Genomic DNA, 12,987 nt, shown 5'->3' with positions numbered 1-12,987 from the left:
AGCAACCTCCAACTCCTGGGCTCAAGCGAGTCTCCTGCCTCAGCCTCCCAAGTAGCTGGGACCACAGGCGCCCACCACAACGCCTGGCTATTTTTTTTTTGGTTGTAGCCATCATTGTTGTATGGTGGGCCTGGGCTGGATTTGAACCCGCCACCTTAGGTGTATGTGGCTGGCGCCTTAGCCTCTTGAGCCACAGGCGCCACGCCAGCATCTCTCTTTAACCTACAACTGTTCCCCATCTTCACAGGGCATCTTTAAGTGATCACTCCCTTATCACTCCTAGACATCTTCAGCTGAATTATAGGCCCAACTCCGTCTTCCCCTTCCTCTTCTCCTCTCCGTCTTATCTTCCTTCCCTAGGTACTTACGGCCAAAGCGCAGCTCATCACCCTTGCTGGTTTCTCCGTTGGCATATTTTGACTGTACCCAGCACTTCCAAGCATTGACACCATATGAATAGTTGAGTCCAGTACAACTAGGCTGGCTGCTCATGGAGTCCCTGGAACAGCTTTCTGAAAGCACCAGCCGCTTCTGACCCTGGAGGGAAAGAGAAAGGAAGCAGGTAGCAGAGGCAGGCCAGGGGTACCATGGAAACTAGTCAGCACAATGTTTACCACTGGGCAGGGGGACTGATGTAAAGACATAGCACAAAGCCCCAAGAACAGCTTTGACGGCCTTGTCAAGTAGGAGGCTATATCTCAGTTATATTCATGGTGTTGGAGAATAGAGTTATAGGGAAGGTTAAACTATGGTTAAATCATGGCTGTTGGCTTGACTACAAGAACCTTCCCCTCTTTGGGTCTCTATACTTCTTTTGTGGACATAGGAGTCCCAGCCCTCACCTTCCTCATGGTTCGGGGAAGGTCTTGTTCAGTAGACACATCTTCAGGCCCAACCAGGCCACAATCAAAGAGGAAGTCTACACTGGGGTTAATGTCCAAAGGATCTAATGAAAGGGAAAAAAAGAAGAAATCAATCTCTGAAGATCTCTGCATATCAAAGAGGATATTCTTCCTACACCACTCCTGCTACTTGCCCACTTAATTCAAAATGAACCTCTCAGACAGCTTCACTGGACTCAATAGGAGCCAGCAACACTATACAAAATAACATGCTCAGAGACACAAAAATACAAAACATAAACATTTACAATAATGTGAATATTTTCAACACCATTCAACTGTACACTTAGAAATGGTGAAGATGGTAAAATTTTGTTATGTGTTTTTTACCACAATTAACATTTTTTTAAAAATACACCAAACAAACAAAAAAGGCCCAGAAGTCTAAAACACTGCACTGTCCTGGTATCTCTAGTGCTACTCCTATGGGAACTTTGTGTCTTAGGGTCACAATGAGTACTATTTAGTGTCATGCTCAGGGACATAAGGAACACTGCCTTCCTGATGGCACAAATGCTATTGTACTCAGTGGACATGCTTCAAATCCTACTTACTCTTGGGGAAATCTGCTTCCAAGTCTTGTCCAGGCTCATCTAAGACATTGGCCATCTTGACAGCCATGGCCAGGACATCATCTCGAGCTGGCCCAAACAGGTCACAGTCCTCCAGAAGTCCCTCTGCACTCTGGTTGCTCACAAGATCTGGGAGGCAGAGGAGTTGGCTCAGTGGCTATAGTTCCTGCCTAACACCCTCACAGGCTTTCAGGGGCTGATCCCAACTATCCTTCCATTCCACTAGGTACCAAGATTACCAACTCTAACCCCTCAAGCAGACAGACTGGTAGCACTCTGTCTCCCTCATTGCTACCATCCATAGCATACCACAAAGGTCAGATGAAGCCTTGTCTAACTCCTCAGCCTCTGCAATCATTTCTGCCATAGCCAGGATGTCAGCCTCCAAGGGGTTGGAAGGGATCTTCACCTTCAGCTCCTCAATGGTTTCCACAATCTTGTCTGTGTTCTCCAAGGTAGTGGGCAAGAACATGGGCACAGGCACCTGGATGCACAAATCCCAACTAAATGCCAAGAACCATAGCAACAGATGAGAGGGACAGCTGATGAAAGTAAAGGGAAGGGGTAAGCTTCAAACCTGGAAGGGTAAAAAGGACCTAGCCAAGAAGGGTAGGGAAACTTACCGGGATAGGCATTGAGAAAGGCACCGGGACTTTCTGGCAGTACAGATGCATAGGCACTGGCACAAAGATGGGCACTGGGATGGGCAGCACGATCACTTGTGGCTTCCACTCTTCTACTGACAAGAAAGGGGTCTTCTCAGAGCCCCTGCTAAACCAGTCACATCTGACCCAGGACTTAATGCTTGCTTGCTACCCCCAAAAGGTCTAATATGTGCTCAGTGTCACAAAACCACCCTTGAATCAAAGGTTGAATGACAACTCTATGATTTTAGGACAACCCTATACATGATACTTTAGCCACTTAAGAAATCTCCTTGCCCAGCTCCTAGGACTCTAGAACATGTGGTGGTGTCTAGGCACCCTAGCTCACCTGTCTGACTCCCTTTGGACTTCATCTCCACCTTACAAGAGACTCCTCGATTCTGCATCAGTGGCTTACACATGGCAGCTTTGTTTTTGCGGGGTGTTGCTGGGGACGGTGGGGGTGGAGGAGGGGTGGGAGCAGTTGGAGCTGATCGGGTCTTTGCAGAGATCTGCAGAGACAAAGGAACCTTAGTGCCCCCAACTACAGTACTTTCCTCTGAGATTATCCTCCCCTTTGACTTTTGTCCTGACCTTGCCAAAATTCCCATTTTCCTCTGGGGTCCTCACTGTGTTGCTGTTCTCCACTTTGGTTTGAGAGGGTGTCTGGAGCTTTGACTCAGGAGACTGACCTGTAGATCAAAACAAATCAATGTTTTCATCCAAGGGACTAACTCTTTATTTTCCTCACCCCTGTTCCAGGAGAGCTTCATTAAGAGGTACACCAAATATAAACAGAAAGTCTAGGCTCAGCATGCGTAGCACAGTGGTTACTGCACCAGCTATATACACTGAAGGTGGCAGGTTTGAACCCAGCCTGGGCCAGCTAACCAACAATGACATCTACAACCAAAAATATAGCAGGCATTGTGGTGGGCGCCTATAGTCCCAGCTACTTGGGAGGCTGAGGCAAGAGAATCACTTGAGTCCAAGAGTTTGAGCTTGCTGTGAGCTGTGACACCATGGAACTCTACCAAAGGTGACACAGTGAGATTCTGTCTCAAAAAAAAAAATAATAAAAATAAAAATAAATGGGAAGTGTAGGATTTCCCCTCCTTGCCATCTCAGGTCTAGTGGTCTAGTCTTCTCTAGGCCCCTGCAATATTGGCCAGTAAGATTCTTCACTCCTGGTGGCCAAGAGGAACGAACATTACATTTTCCCCCAAAACCCACAGTTTGAGATCTTCCATTTACATGACCCCCAAGGAGTTTTGACATCCCTGGGGTTGCAGTAATATTCAAGAAACAACTACAGGAGCAGCACCTGTGGCTCAATGAGTAGGGTGCTGGCCCTATATACCAGGGTTCAAACCCAGCCCCGGCCAAACCACAATTAAAAATACCCAGGCGTTGTGGCAGGCGCCTGTAGGCCCAGCAACTTGGGAGGGTAAGGCAAGAGAATCGCCTAAGCCCAGGAATTGGAGGTTGCCGTGAGCTATGATGTCACAGCACTCTACCAAGGGCGACAAAGTGAGACTCTGTTTCTGAAAAAAAAAAAAAGAAAGAAAGGAAAAGAAACAACTATAGTCTTCAGTCTCAGTAAAGGTAGAGCTTATGCTGATACTTCCTTATTTCAGAGAACTAACCACAACCCCCATCCTACCTCAATAGGTACCTACTACCTAAAAATTCATCCTTTATTGAAAATCAGTAGAATCTAACTCCAAGATACTTTAAACAAGACTCCCCCTAGTACCTGTAGGGTCCAGAAGCTAAAAGAGAGCACAGTACCAGGAGCTCTGGCCAGGGATGAGGTGAATGCATAGTGGAAAAAGAAAGGAGCTGGGCCTAGGCTTAGAAGAGTCCAGGCTGGCTCCAACAAAATGTGCCTCCTGCCCCAGGACTCACTGTTCAGGAGGCTCTCAGGCCCACTCTGGGTATCCAAGTTGGGTTGGTTCTGCTGGCTATAGAAGCGCAACAGACACTGTTGGTTGCAGAAATGACGGATCTGCCCACGCCAGTGGATGGTCTCCAGCAGCTTCCCTTGGCGTTTACAGGCATGGCACCGAGCAGCCTGAGGGTATCAACAGGATGGTCAGATTTGCCTCCCTAAAATGTGCTGGGCCCTTTTCCCTGGGATAAGCCATGCTCTTCCCTTTGAAGATTGGGCCAGCTTGTTGATTGGAAATTGGCTCCCCTCCCTAGAGATCTGCCCACACCCTGATCTCAGAAAAACAGCCATGTTCCCTGCAGCCTTCTTTCCCTCCATGCTAATGTGCTGACCCTCCTTACCTTGCAGTACCACAGTAGGTACTTGCTCTTACAGTCCTCACTGCAAAAGTCCCAGGTGCTACCATCTAGTTGCTCAGTGACTCCCCGCTGGCAGGTCTGGGAGCAGTAAGTACAAGTGATACAGCATAAGCCCAGCTTCTTAGTGAAGTCCTGTTTATAGAGCAGCACACAGCCTGGAAAGAGGGGAAGAGGGGAAAAAAGTCCAGAGACACAAAGAAGCCCCAGAACATGAGATCCAACCTTTTCAATGTGAAACCCTTCTCTGAGACCAGGTGTAGTAGCTCATACCTGTAATCCTAGCACTCTGGGAGGCCAAGGCAGGTGGATTGCCTGAGCTCATGAGTTTGAGACCAGCCTGAGCAAGAGCGAGAGCCCATCTCTAAAAATAGCCGGGCATTGTGGTGCATGCCTATAGTCCCAGCTACTTGGGAGACTGAGGCAGGAGAATCATTTAAGCCTAGGAGTTAGAGGTTGCTGTGAGTTGTGACCCCATGGTACTCTACTGAGGGTGACAAAGTGAGACTCTGTCTCAAAAAAACAAACAAACAAACAAAAAACCTCTCTCTGAACAGCCCTTTGTGCCTAAAACCTTAAGATAGATGGGGACAAGAGCATTTTGAGCAGAGGTCCTGCCACATGGACTACTTTCTAAGCTTCCTTCACTTCTCCACCATTCTCCCTGGCTATGAGAAATAAGGCCTTTGCCCTTTCTCCATTTCCTTACCTTCACTGCAGAAGCTTTTCTCCACCCCACTGAAACGGAGTTTCTCATGCAAGAGTTTCTCCTGTCGACAATGCTCACACTGGGACACCACACCCCGAAGCCGCTTGAAGTCTTCACAGCAATCACGGCAGCAGAACTGGAACACCTGGTCCTAAGGTGGGGGCACAGGGTGGGGAGACAGAGCTATGACATCTGGACCTAGCAGGAACCAAGTGGAAGACCCCTTCAGATAGATGTCCAATCATATAGCAAGATGTGAGTGGGGATGGGGTCTTACCTGCCAGTCCAAGACCTCAGGTTTGCCACTGAAGAGACTATGGCAGTAGTGACAGCTCAGGTGAATGCCCCCCTCAGGGCTTGTGCGCTGGAGGGAAGGAAGACAAGTAAGGGAGGGGCAAGATGTGTGCAGTGGTAGCAGGGGAGTTGGGTTTCTTCTCGCTCTGCCCAGATCTACCTACCCCAATTCTCCTACCCTATGTTACCACACCCTTTTATCCCTTGTCCAGGGTCTGAAGTACCTGGAACTTGGTCCAGCAGCTGGGGCTGCAGAACTGGTAGACTGTGCGATCAACCTTGTTGTAGTAACAGGGGTCAGAGAGGCTGCGGCGGCAGAAGCTGCAGGGTCGGGGAGGGCCTGGGGCACAGAGAGAAAGAGAGAAAGAGAGAGAGGGAAATAGAAAGAGAAAAGAGAGAGGGGGAGGGAATCAGAGAGAGGGAGAGCACATAGGAAGTGTAAGGCAGTGCAGAGATGTAATAGAAAATCCATGGGAAGATGTGGTTAGGGCTGAGGTTGGGCAGCAGGGATTACTTTAGAAGAGGGGAGTATGGGAGGTAGAAGGAAGGCCAGCAGGGGTCTCGGAGAGGAGGGCTTTGCACCTACCAGTGAGCCCTGCCTGCTTCACTTTGTAAGAAGTGGTACAGCACAGGGAACAGAACAAGCTGGTCTTGCCATTACGATCCACATGTGATAGCATCTCAAAGTTCTTACACAGGGTCTTGCACCAGACACATGGGTACACACGTGTGTTTTTCTGCGAGGATGGGGAAGGAGAGGCTGAGGCTGGATTTGTCCCTTCACTTTTATTTTTTAAATTTTTTAAACATGAAATATTTCAGGCATACAAAAAAGTATAGATGATGAGATAACAAAGACCTATGTGTCCACCAGCCAGCTTCAAAAATAAAACATAACAAATACAATTGAAACCCCCTTTATTTGTTTTATTTCTCCCAGCCCTCGACCCATCCAGCACCTTTATTTATCACCCAAGAGCCACACCCCCTTCCACAGCCCTCTAACACACTACTCCCTCGGCCCCACCTTCTTGTATGCCCCTAAGCAGGTTGTGTTGCAGAACCGCTTTTGTTGGCCCTCATGGAAGAGAAGCTCGGGGCCAGGGCTCCCGGTCTTGGTATAGATGTAAGCCCCACACTGGTCACAACAGTTGGTTTTCAGTCCCTTGTTGGCCCGGAATTTGGAGAAGCAAGAATCGCTGCAAAGCCGGTGCACCACGCTGCCATTGCTGACCTCATGCAGGACCTGCCACATACACACACACACACACACTGAGCTGGGGCTTGGCCACCACCGCCCACCCCAATACAAGGACAGCCCCCACCTCACCCTAGACCTTCACAGCAGACAGTGGGCCCAGGGACCCCCCCAACCTGCGCATCAGGCTGCCGACTTGATGGTGAGGTCCTGGGAGGCAAGGGAGGTCAGCTGCATACATCCTGGAGAGGCTCTATCCTTGAATAAGCTCCCTCATGATGGCTGCCTTTCCTCCCACTCCCCTTTTCCACAGGGCCTGACCCCTGCAGCCCCAGGATTGGAGGGGCAAGTCAGGGCTGATCAGGCTCTGTAAATTAGCCCCCACTGAGTGTCCTTACCTCTCCAGTCTTCTGGCATATGCTGCAGCGAGTGGCATCAGCGGGATCCCCAGACTGGGGGATTGGGCGCTGCTGCTGAGCCTCATACAAGGAGAGACACACTGATGTGCAGAACTCATGGAAAGAGCCACCTGAACCAGTCTGTGCCACAACTGACTCCTTGGTGTTCCAGATCTCCCTAGAAGTAGGAAGAGATTTGAAAATTCACTCAGGATCACATTCTCATTTCATCAACTTCCACCCTTCCTCTAGGATCAATGACTACAGAGCCAAATAGTCTGGCTGTCCCTGAATTGCTCTCCCAGATCCATTCTGCTAAGTTCTTACCAACACAGTATCTTACCCATACTCCCACCCTGATCCCTGCCCCTCAACCCCAGGACCCTCACGCACTTCTTGCAGAAGGTACAGGTCTTTTTGCCTGAGGGCTTCTTGGAGAAAGTGGTGAGACAAGATGAAGAGCAAAAGAGCTGAGGTAGCCCCTTGCGCTGATAGGCTGTCTGGCCCTTCTGCAGTGGTGTCCGGCAATGTGCACAAGTCATCTTAGTGCCCATTGCAGAGCGCCCAGCCCTTTGTGCCACGCTTGAGCGTAGGGACATGCGAGGAGAGCGTCGGGGCCGGAATGGCACAAAGTCCTCATCATTGGGGTCATCTACCATGGCATCAGAATCTTCATCTGACACTGGAACTGAGGAAGTAGGGGGGAGGCATGAAAAAAGGCCACCAGACCTGGTCTCCAGCCATTGCATGACCAACAATTCAATCCCTATCCTGGTATCCCTATTGTTCTGGCCTTTATACCTTCACCCCTATTACACTGGTATCTTAAACCACTGATGGCTCTCTCCCTTGGTTACTCTGTAATCTCCCAGGGCAAGGATGGGAAGGGCTCTAAGTGAGAAGATTTGGATGGCATAGCTGAAACAGGCAACTCTCCATTTTTACTGCTCTTGTTTTCAATTTCCCCCATTGCCCCTGGTTCCCATGCCAACCCATAGTGGAAGAGATAGGCACTTCACACTCTGCATGAAGTGGGACTACAGGAGCTTGGAAGACCCATGACCTGCTACATATTTCTTTCCACTCTTCTCCACACTCAGAATTCCCAGGTCACACTTCCTCAAATCCTACTTACTGCTCTCAGTGGAATCCACAACCTCAGGTTTTGGAGGCTCTGCTCTTCTAACGCGCTCGCTTCTCTTCTGTACCTTGGAAAAAGGGGAGGGGAGGAAAGCTGACACCAGGGGCAGGCTAACACCAGTACAGTGTTTGCAGGGGGGATAGGTCATAGGAGGGGGAGGAAGAGAAGGGACCCTTAGCCCAGCCCTTAAGAGGAGAGGTGAAAAGAAGGCTGGACTTTCTCCCTAAGAAGCAGGAGACACAAGAGCTCCCTCCCTCCTCCTAATTCTCCTTATACACACTCTCCACAGAACAACATCTGGGAGGGAAAATGAAGGGTCTGTCCTTCCCAGAGCTATAGGGGAAACCAGACTGCTTCCGATCCCCTCCCCCCCTCACCCTCTCAGGCGGCTTCTCATTCCCCTTCCCAGTTAGGCCATCTCCTGCAAAGGAAGCAAAAGGCAGCCTTAATGTTGAGCCTGTCCTCACCACCCCTCCCTGATCCGCCCCCGCCTCCATTCCTAGGGAAGAACTTACTCAAAACTGAAAGGGAAAACACGAGTGCAAGTGCCTGTGGCTTCTTGGGGCCCATCTCAGGGTTACTTCAGGCACTGCACTAAGGGGGAGGGGGCGTGCAGCTATTTTCCACCAAAAAGAAAAAAAAAATCTACCCTTCCCACCAGCTTTCTGTCCTAATCCTTGGGAGTTAAGGAAACACAGGTAACACACCTTTCATTTAGAATTTATGTTTTGCCAACCTAAAACAAACATAACCACCCAAAGGTAGCAAGAGGAAAAGGAAGCATCAACGTATGGGTATGTTCCTCAGGACTTGGGTACTTATATAAGTCCCAAGACCCTGGTCACAGCCTAGGAGAGGCATACCATGAGGCAAAACATGGGAGAAACCACAGCACCCTCAAATCTAGGCTGTCTTCCCTCTATTAGTGACTCAATCCTAGGCCCTGCATTTATACCATTCTCCTGAAATCATTATGTTGTTGGGGGCTCCAGAACCTAGTTACCATTCATCAAACCCAGAAACCCCACTCCCATGTGGAACCAAAAAGCTGGAAAGATCTTAGAACCAAGAAGCCTAGTGTACTCCTCCAAATTCCAAAGGAAGAACTATGGCATCAAAAGCCCACTGGGGTTAAAAAAAAGGGAACTTTCCCCCCAGATTGATTTCTTCCAAGCCATTCACAGAAACCTTACCCCATTCCTTCCACAGAGGCCTCCTGCTGCCCCCTACTCCTTCTTTCCTTAATCTTCTTTGACACGTATCCCCCCATTCCTCCCTCCCAAACTCGAACTCCTTCCCCATACATTATCCCTACTCTTATCTCTCCATCTTCCTCCTCCTCACCTCTACTTCCCAAAACTCACAGATACCCCTCCATACTCCCACCCTCTACCCAGCCTTGATTCTCCAGACAATTAGGCAACCTACCTGGCAAGGAAGGATGTGCAGGGGGGCTAGAGCCCCCAGGTTTGGTCTGAGAATTGTTGATTCCATCCCCCAGAGTCTCTCCCACCGAAGGGCTAGGGGGACCATTTGGGCTCTGTGGCTGCCCTTGGGGAAGCTCCTCCTCCTGCCTAGGAGAGCCCCTTCTGGTGGTAGTTATGGAGGTTGTGTCCTCCTCTTCAATGTGGGGAGACTGCAGGGTTATTGGAGAATCTGGAGCCAAAGGCTCTAGTAGCCCCTCAGGTGAAGAAGTATTTTCCCCAGCCCCTGGGTCAGGTGGCACCACCTCAGGGGTCTGGCCCCCTGGTCCAGGTTCTAGGGTCTGATCCCCTGCATCCCAGGCAAGGGTTCCTTCAGGACCATGGTCCACCTCTGGGGGAGAGGGGGCTTTATAGAGCAGCCCCCCCAACCCCAGTAGCTCAGTGGCTCCATCCAGAACTCCAGGGTCTTTTTCCAGGCCAGCAGAAGTATCAAGCAGGTCCAGGGCGCCCGAGGAGGGAGAAGGGCCAGGGGGGGCCCATCCTCGAGTTGGGGCAGTCTGGGATTCCAGTAGATCCTCTCCAAATTCCATGTCTACTGGAAGGTCTCCAGCCAGGGGCTTCTCTGGCAGGGTCAATGGATCAAATGGACTGGGGAAATCACTGGGGTCCATGAGGATGGCTGGATATGGGCTGCAGATTAGGAGTAAGAAGAGGAGGCAGTAGAGGTGGTCTTAGCCAGAGTTGTTCTTATATAGGCTCTGGGACACACCCCATCATCCACTTAAATTTATCACGAACAGTCCCCACCAAAAACCGACAAGCATTTCCACAGGCTTTAGTCCTAAAGACCACTCCCCCCCCATACAGCGCCCCCTGTGGGGAGAGGCGTTCCCCGCCCTGGCCCAGTGCCCACACTCACCAGGCAGACAGTCGTTCCACCACCCGCCCCCCACACAGCAACTCACAGCTCCCCTCCCCCCTTACCTTTCACTCCCCCCCAACTAGAGCTCAACGCCCCCTTAGAGTCTCCTAGGGCCGTCGCCACCAGGAGCTTTACCCGCCCCCACGATCTCAGTTTCTATTCCCTCCACACTCCCCGAGAGACCTCCGGCTCCCTAGTCTTCACCCACCCTGTTTGGCCCCACTCCTCCTCCCCTCGTTACAGGGTCCTCCCTCAGCCCTTCCCCCGCCCCCACAAACTGCCCTTCCTAACCCCTTCCACCCTAGTTACCTTTTGGGGTCGCCCACTTCCTTAGCCCCATCACCCTTTCCTATGGGTCCCCCCAGTCCTTCCTTCTCCTGTTGCCCACCCCCCACCTCAGGCATTTACAGGAAGACATTTTGGAGCTACGATCTCTCCTTAGACCCCCTCCCGGTTACTGCGAGATCCTCCAGCAGGTTCGGTTCGGCTTGATCAGGCCCGACCCCTACCTGCGGCAGGGTTAGTGTAACCGCTACAAGCTTAGAACTGCAGACAGCGACGGCCTCACGCTCCTTCTCCACCTCCCTCCCTGGCAGCCGGGACAGGGGTCGCGGCCCCTTTAAATGGCAACGCCGTTCGCCGCGACTAGCGCTCTGCACCAGGCGGGCGGGCGGTGCCAGCAAACAACCCCATTGGCTGGCTTAAGGAGGGGGCTCGCGAGACAGCGCCGGCCCCCGGCGCGAGACTCCCAGCCCAGTGGCCTCCTGGAAATTGCGGAGTGGAGTATAGTCATTGGAGATGGAGCGTGAGCCCCCGCCCGGGGCCCCGTTAGTTGAGCAGGAAAAGATAGCCTCTGAAGCTTTGAAGCCCGCCCCCAGGAAAGACGGCGTCCTCTTTCCATCAAAGGGCCAGAGTACAGTAACCTACAAAAACACAGACCTACGCACCTGCTTCCCTTACCTGGCTCAACAGTCTGACCCCCGTCAACACCCGTGCCCGCCCTACCTCCGGTAGCCCACTCTACCCGTGATCCCCTCCTCTCATTCAAATGGTTCCCGGTCCCCTCCCCCTCCCCGTGTCTCTTCGTTTCCCACTCGTGTTCAACAGCCCTCCCCGCGTCCGCCCCCTTCAACAGTCCCTACCTACGCCATGCAGCAGGCGCCTGCCAAGATTACCCTGCCCCCATCCCCACCTCTTCGAGGCCCGCCCCCTGGGCGACTGTTGGGGTAGTGAGTGACAGCGGAGGATGGGGGAAGTCAGGCACCCAGCCCTCACGTGCCCCTCCTCCCCTTGTCTGCAGCCTAGGGCCCCCTCACCAGTCTTAGAGTCATAGTTATGGGGTGCCTTAAGCTTGGTCACTAGAGACCCAGAGAGGGTTAAATGGTTGTAGCTCACTGACAACGCCTATGCAGTAACCGTTACTGCTTGATGACCCCTAAACCAGGTACTGCAAAGCTACCCCCCCCACACACACACTCTCAATGGTTTTAGGGTAAGTTCTGGGCTACTCTCTCTGAGTCTTCCTGCAGGAGCTTCCTGCATTATCTCCTGAGTAGTTTTCCTCCCTCGTCAGGGCTGGTAGTTCACTCGCGCTCTCTCTTCCTTCCACCCTCCCTCCCTCTTTAAGTCCCTGTCTATATGTCTCTGTCTTTCCCCTCTCTCTTTCTCTCCCTCTGTCTCTTTTTGTCTCAGTCTCTGTATCTCTGCTGCTCCTACGCACGAGCGCGCACGCGCGATAACACACTCACTGCTCCCCCGCCCGGACGGTCCTTAGCATGTGGGTGTGGCTGAGGTTAAGGCTATAGAAGTGGAGTAGGGGTAGGTGACACTACCTCTGGGCCCACTGGCTTTAAAAAATGTGTGCCAGGATCCATTCCCAGTCCTCCTTATAGTTAGAGCACTTTATAATCCCTGCTCCCTATGTTCCCTAAGTGCTGAAAAGCATTTAGTAGCTGGGTACTAGAGAAGACTCAGGCTGTAAGGAAGTCCCTTTAGAAATATGAAGGCTTGATATGCACTGCCTTCTTTAGCCTGCTTCTTTGACCTCTGGCTTTTCCTCCTTCCTACAGTAAGCCTTTACTAACCATGTAGTCCTGGGGAGTTTTATCCTCCCTTTTTTTCAGTAACCTTCCCAGAAACCTTATCCTTCCTAGCTCCCCACATGGCCTTGAGATTATTGTTGCTCTCCTCTATATACTGAGATAAAAGAGTTTTTCTCCTTTAAGTTTCCCAAACCCAGCTTTCTCTTTATCTTAACCAATATTCCGTGTGCCTATCTCCCACCTTCTGCTTATTTCTAACCTTGTACCTCCCTTTTGCATTTTCTATTTGTTCTATCTCAGTTGGGCCTCCTCCTTCTTTTCTATTGTCTGCCCTCAACACTTGCTTGGATCTCTGGCTGCTCTGGTTGTGGAGAGTGCTTGGTCACTAGCTTTAAAGTTTAGGAAGGACAATCTAAGGTGAGGTAAATGGTGTG

General features: G+C 51.2%; 1 protein-coding gene across 1 annotated transcript in view; it reads right to left on the bottom strand.

Annotated features, from left to right (window-relative positions):
* The window catches only part of ZMYM3 (zinc finger MYM-type containing 3), a 16,124-nt gene extending 4,927 nt beyond the window's left edge, over nucleotides 1-11,197 (bottom strand). The window contains exons 1-20 of the mRNA XM_023508052.1: nucleotides 11,021-11,197; nucleotides 9,594-10,279; nucleotides 8,543-8,586; nucleotides 8,160-8,226; nucleotides 7,418-7,712; nucleotides 7,025-7,202; nucleotides 6,456-6,674; nucleotides 6,015-6,165; nucleotides 5,653-5,768; nucleotides 5,412-5,498; nucleotides 5,135-5,285; nucleotides 4,411-4,583; nucleotides 4,027-4,192; nucleotides 2,713-2,810; nucleotides 2,468-2,630; nucleotides 2,098-2,210; nucleotides 1,784-1,958; nucleotides 1,457-1,603; nucleotides 843-946; nucleotides 369-537 (exon numbers count right to left, since the gene is read on the bottom strand). Coding sequence (XP_023363820.1) covers nucleotides 369-537; nucleotides 843-946; nucleotides 1,457-1,603; nucleotides 1,784-1,958; nucleotides 2,098-2,210; nucleotides 2,468-2,630; nucleotides 2,713-2,810; nucleotides 4,027-4,192; nucleotides 4,411-4,583; nucleotides 5,135-5,285; nucleotides 5,412-5,498; nucleotides 5,653-5,768; nucleotides 6,015-6,165; nucleotides 6,456-6,674; nucleotides 7,025-7,202; nucleotides 7,418-7,712; nucleotides 8,160-8,226; nucleotides 8,543-8,586; nucleotides 9,594-10,260 — 3,283 coding nt within the window. The 5' untranslated portion in view covers nucleotides 10,261-10,279; nucleotides 11,021-11,197. The remainder of the gene's footprint in view (nucleotides 1-368; nucleotides 538-842; nucleotides 947-1,456; nucleotides 1,604-1,783; nucleotides 1,959-2,097; nucleotides 2,211-2,467; nucleotides 2,631-2,712; nucleotides 2,811-4,026; nucleotides 4,193-4,410; nucleotides 4,584-5,134; nucleotides 5,286-5,411; nucleotides 5,499-5,652; nucleotides 5,769-6,014; nucleotides 6,166-6,455; nucleotides 6,675-7,024; nucleotides 7,203-7,417; nucleotides 7,713-8,159; nucleotides 8,227-8,542; nucleotides 8,587-9,593; nucleotides 10,280-11,020) is intronic.
* Nucleotides 11,198-12,987: the final 1,790 nt, after the last annotated feature.

Source organism: Otolemur garnettii, unplaced genomic scaffold (assembly GCF_000181295.1).
Source record: "Otolemur garnettii isolate 467f Iridium unplaced genomic scaffold, OtoGar3 scaffold00219, whole genome shotgun sequence".
NCBI lineage: Eukaryota > Metazoa > Chordata > Mammalia > Primates > Galagidae > Otolemur > Otolemur garnettii.
Note: the sequence above shows the minus strand (reverse complement) of the source record. Positions and strands in the feature narration are given on the sequence as shown.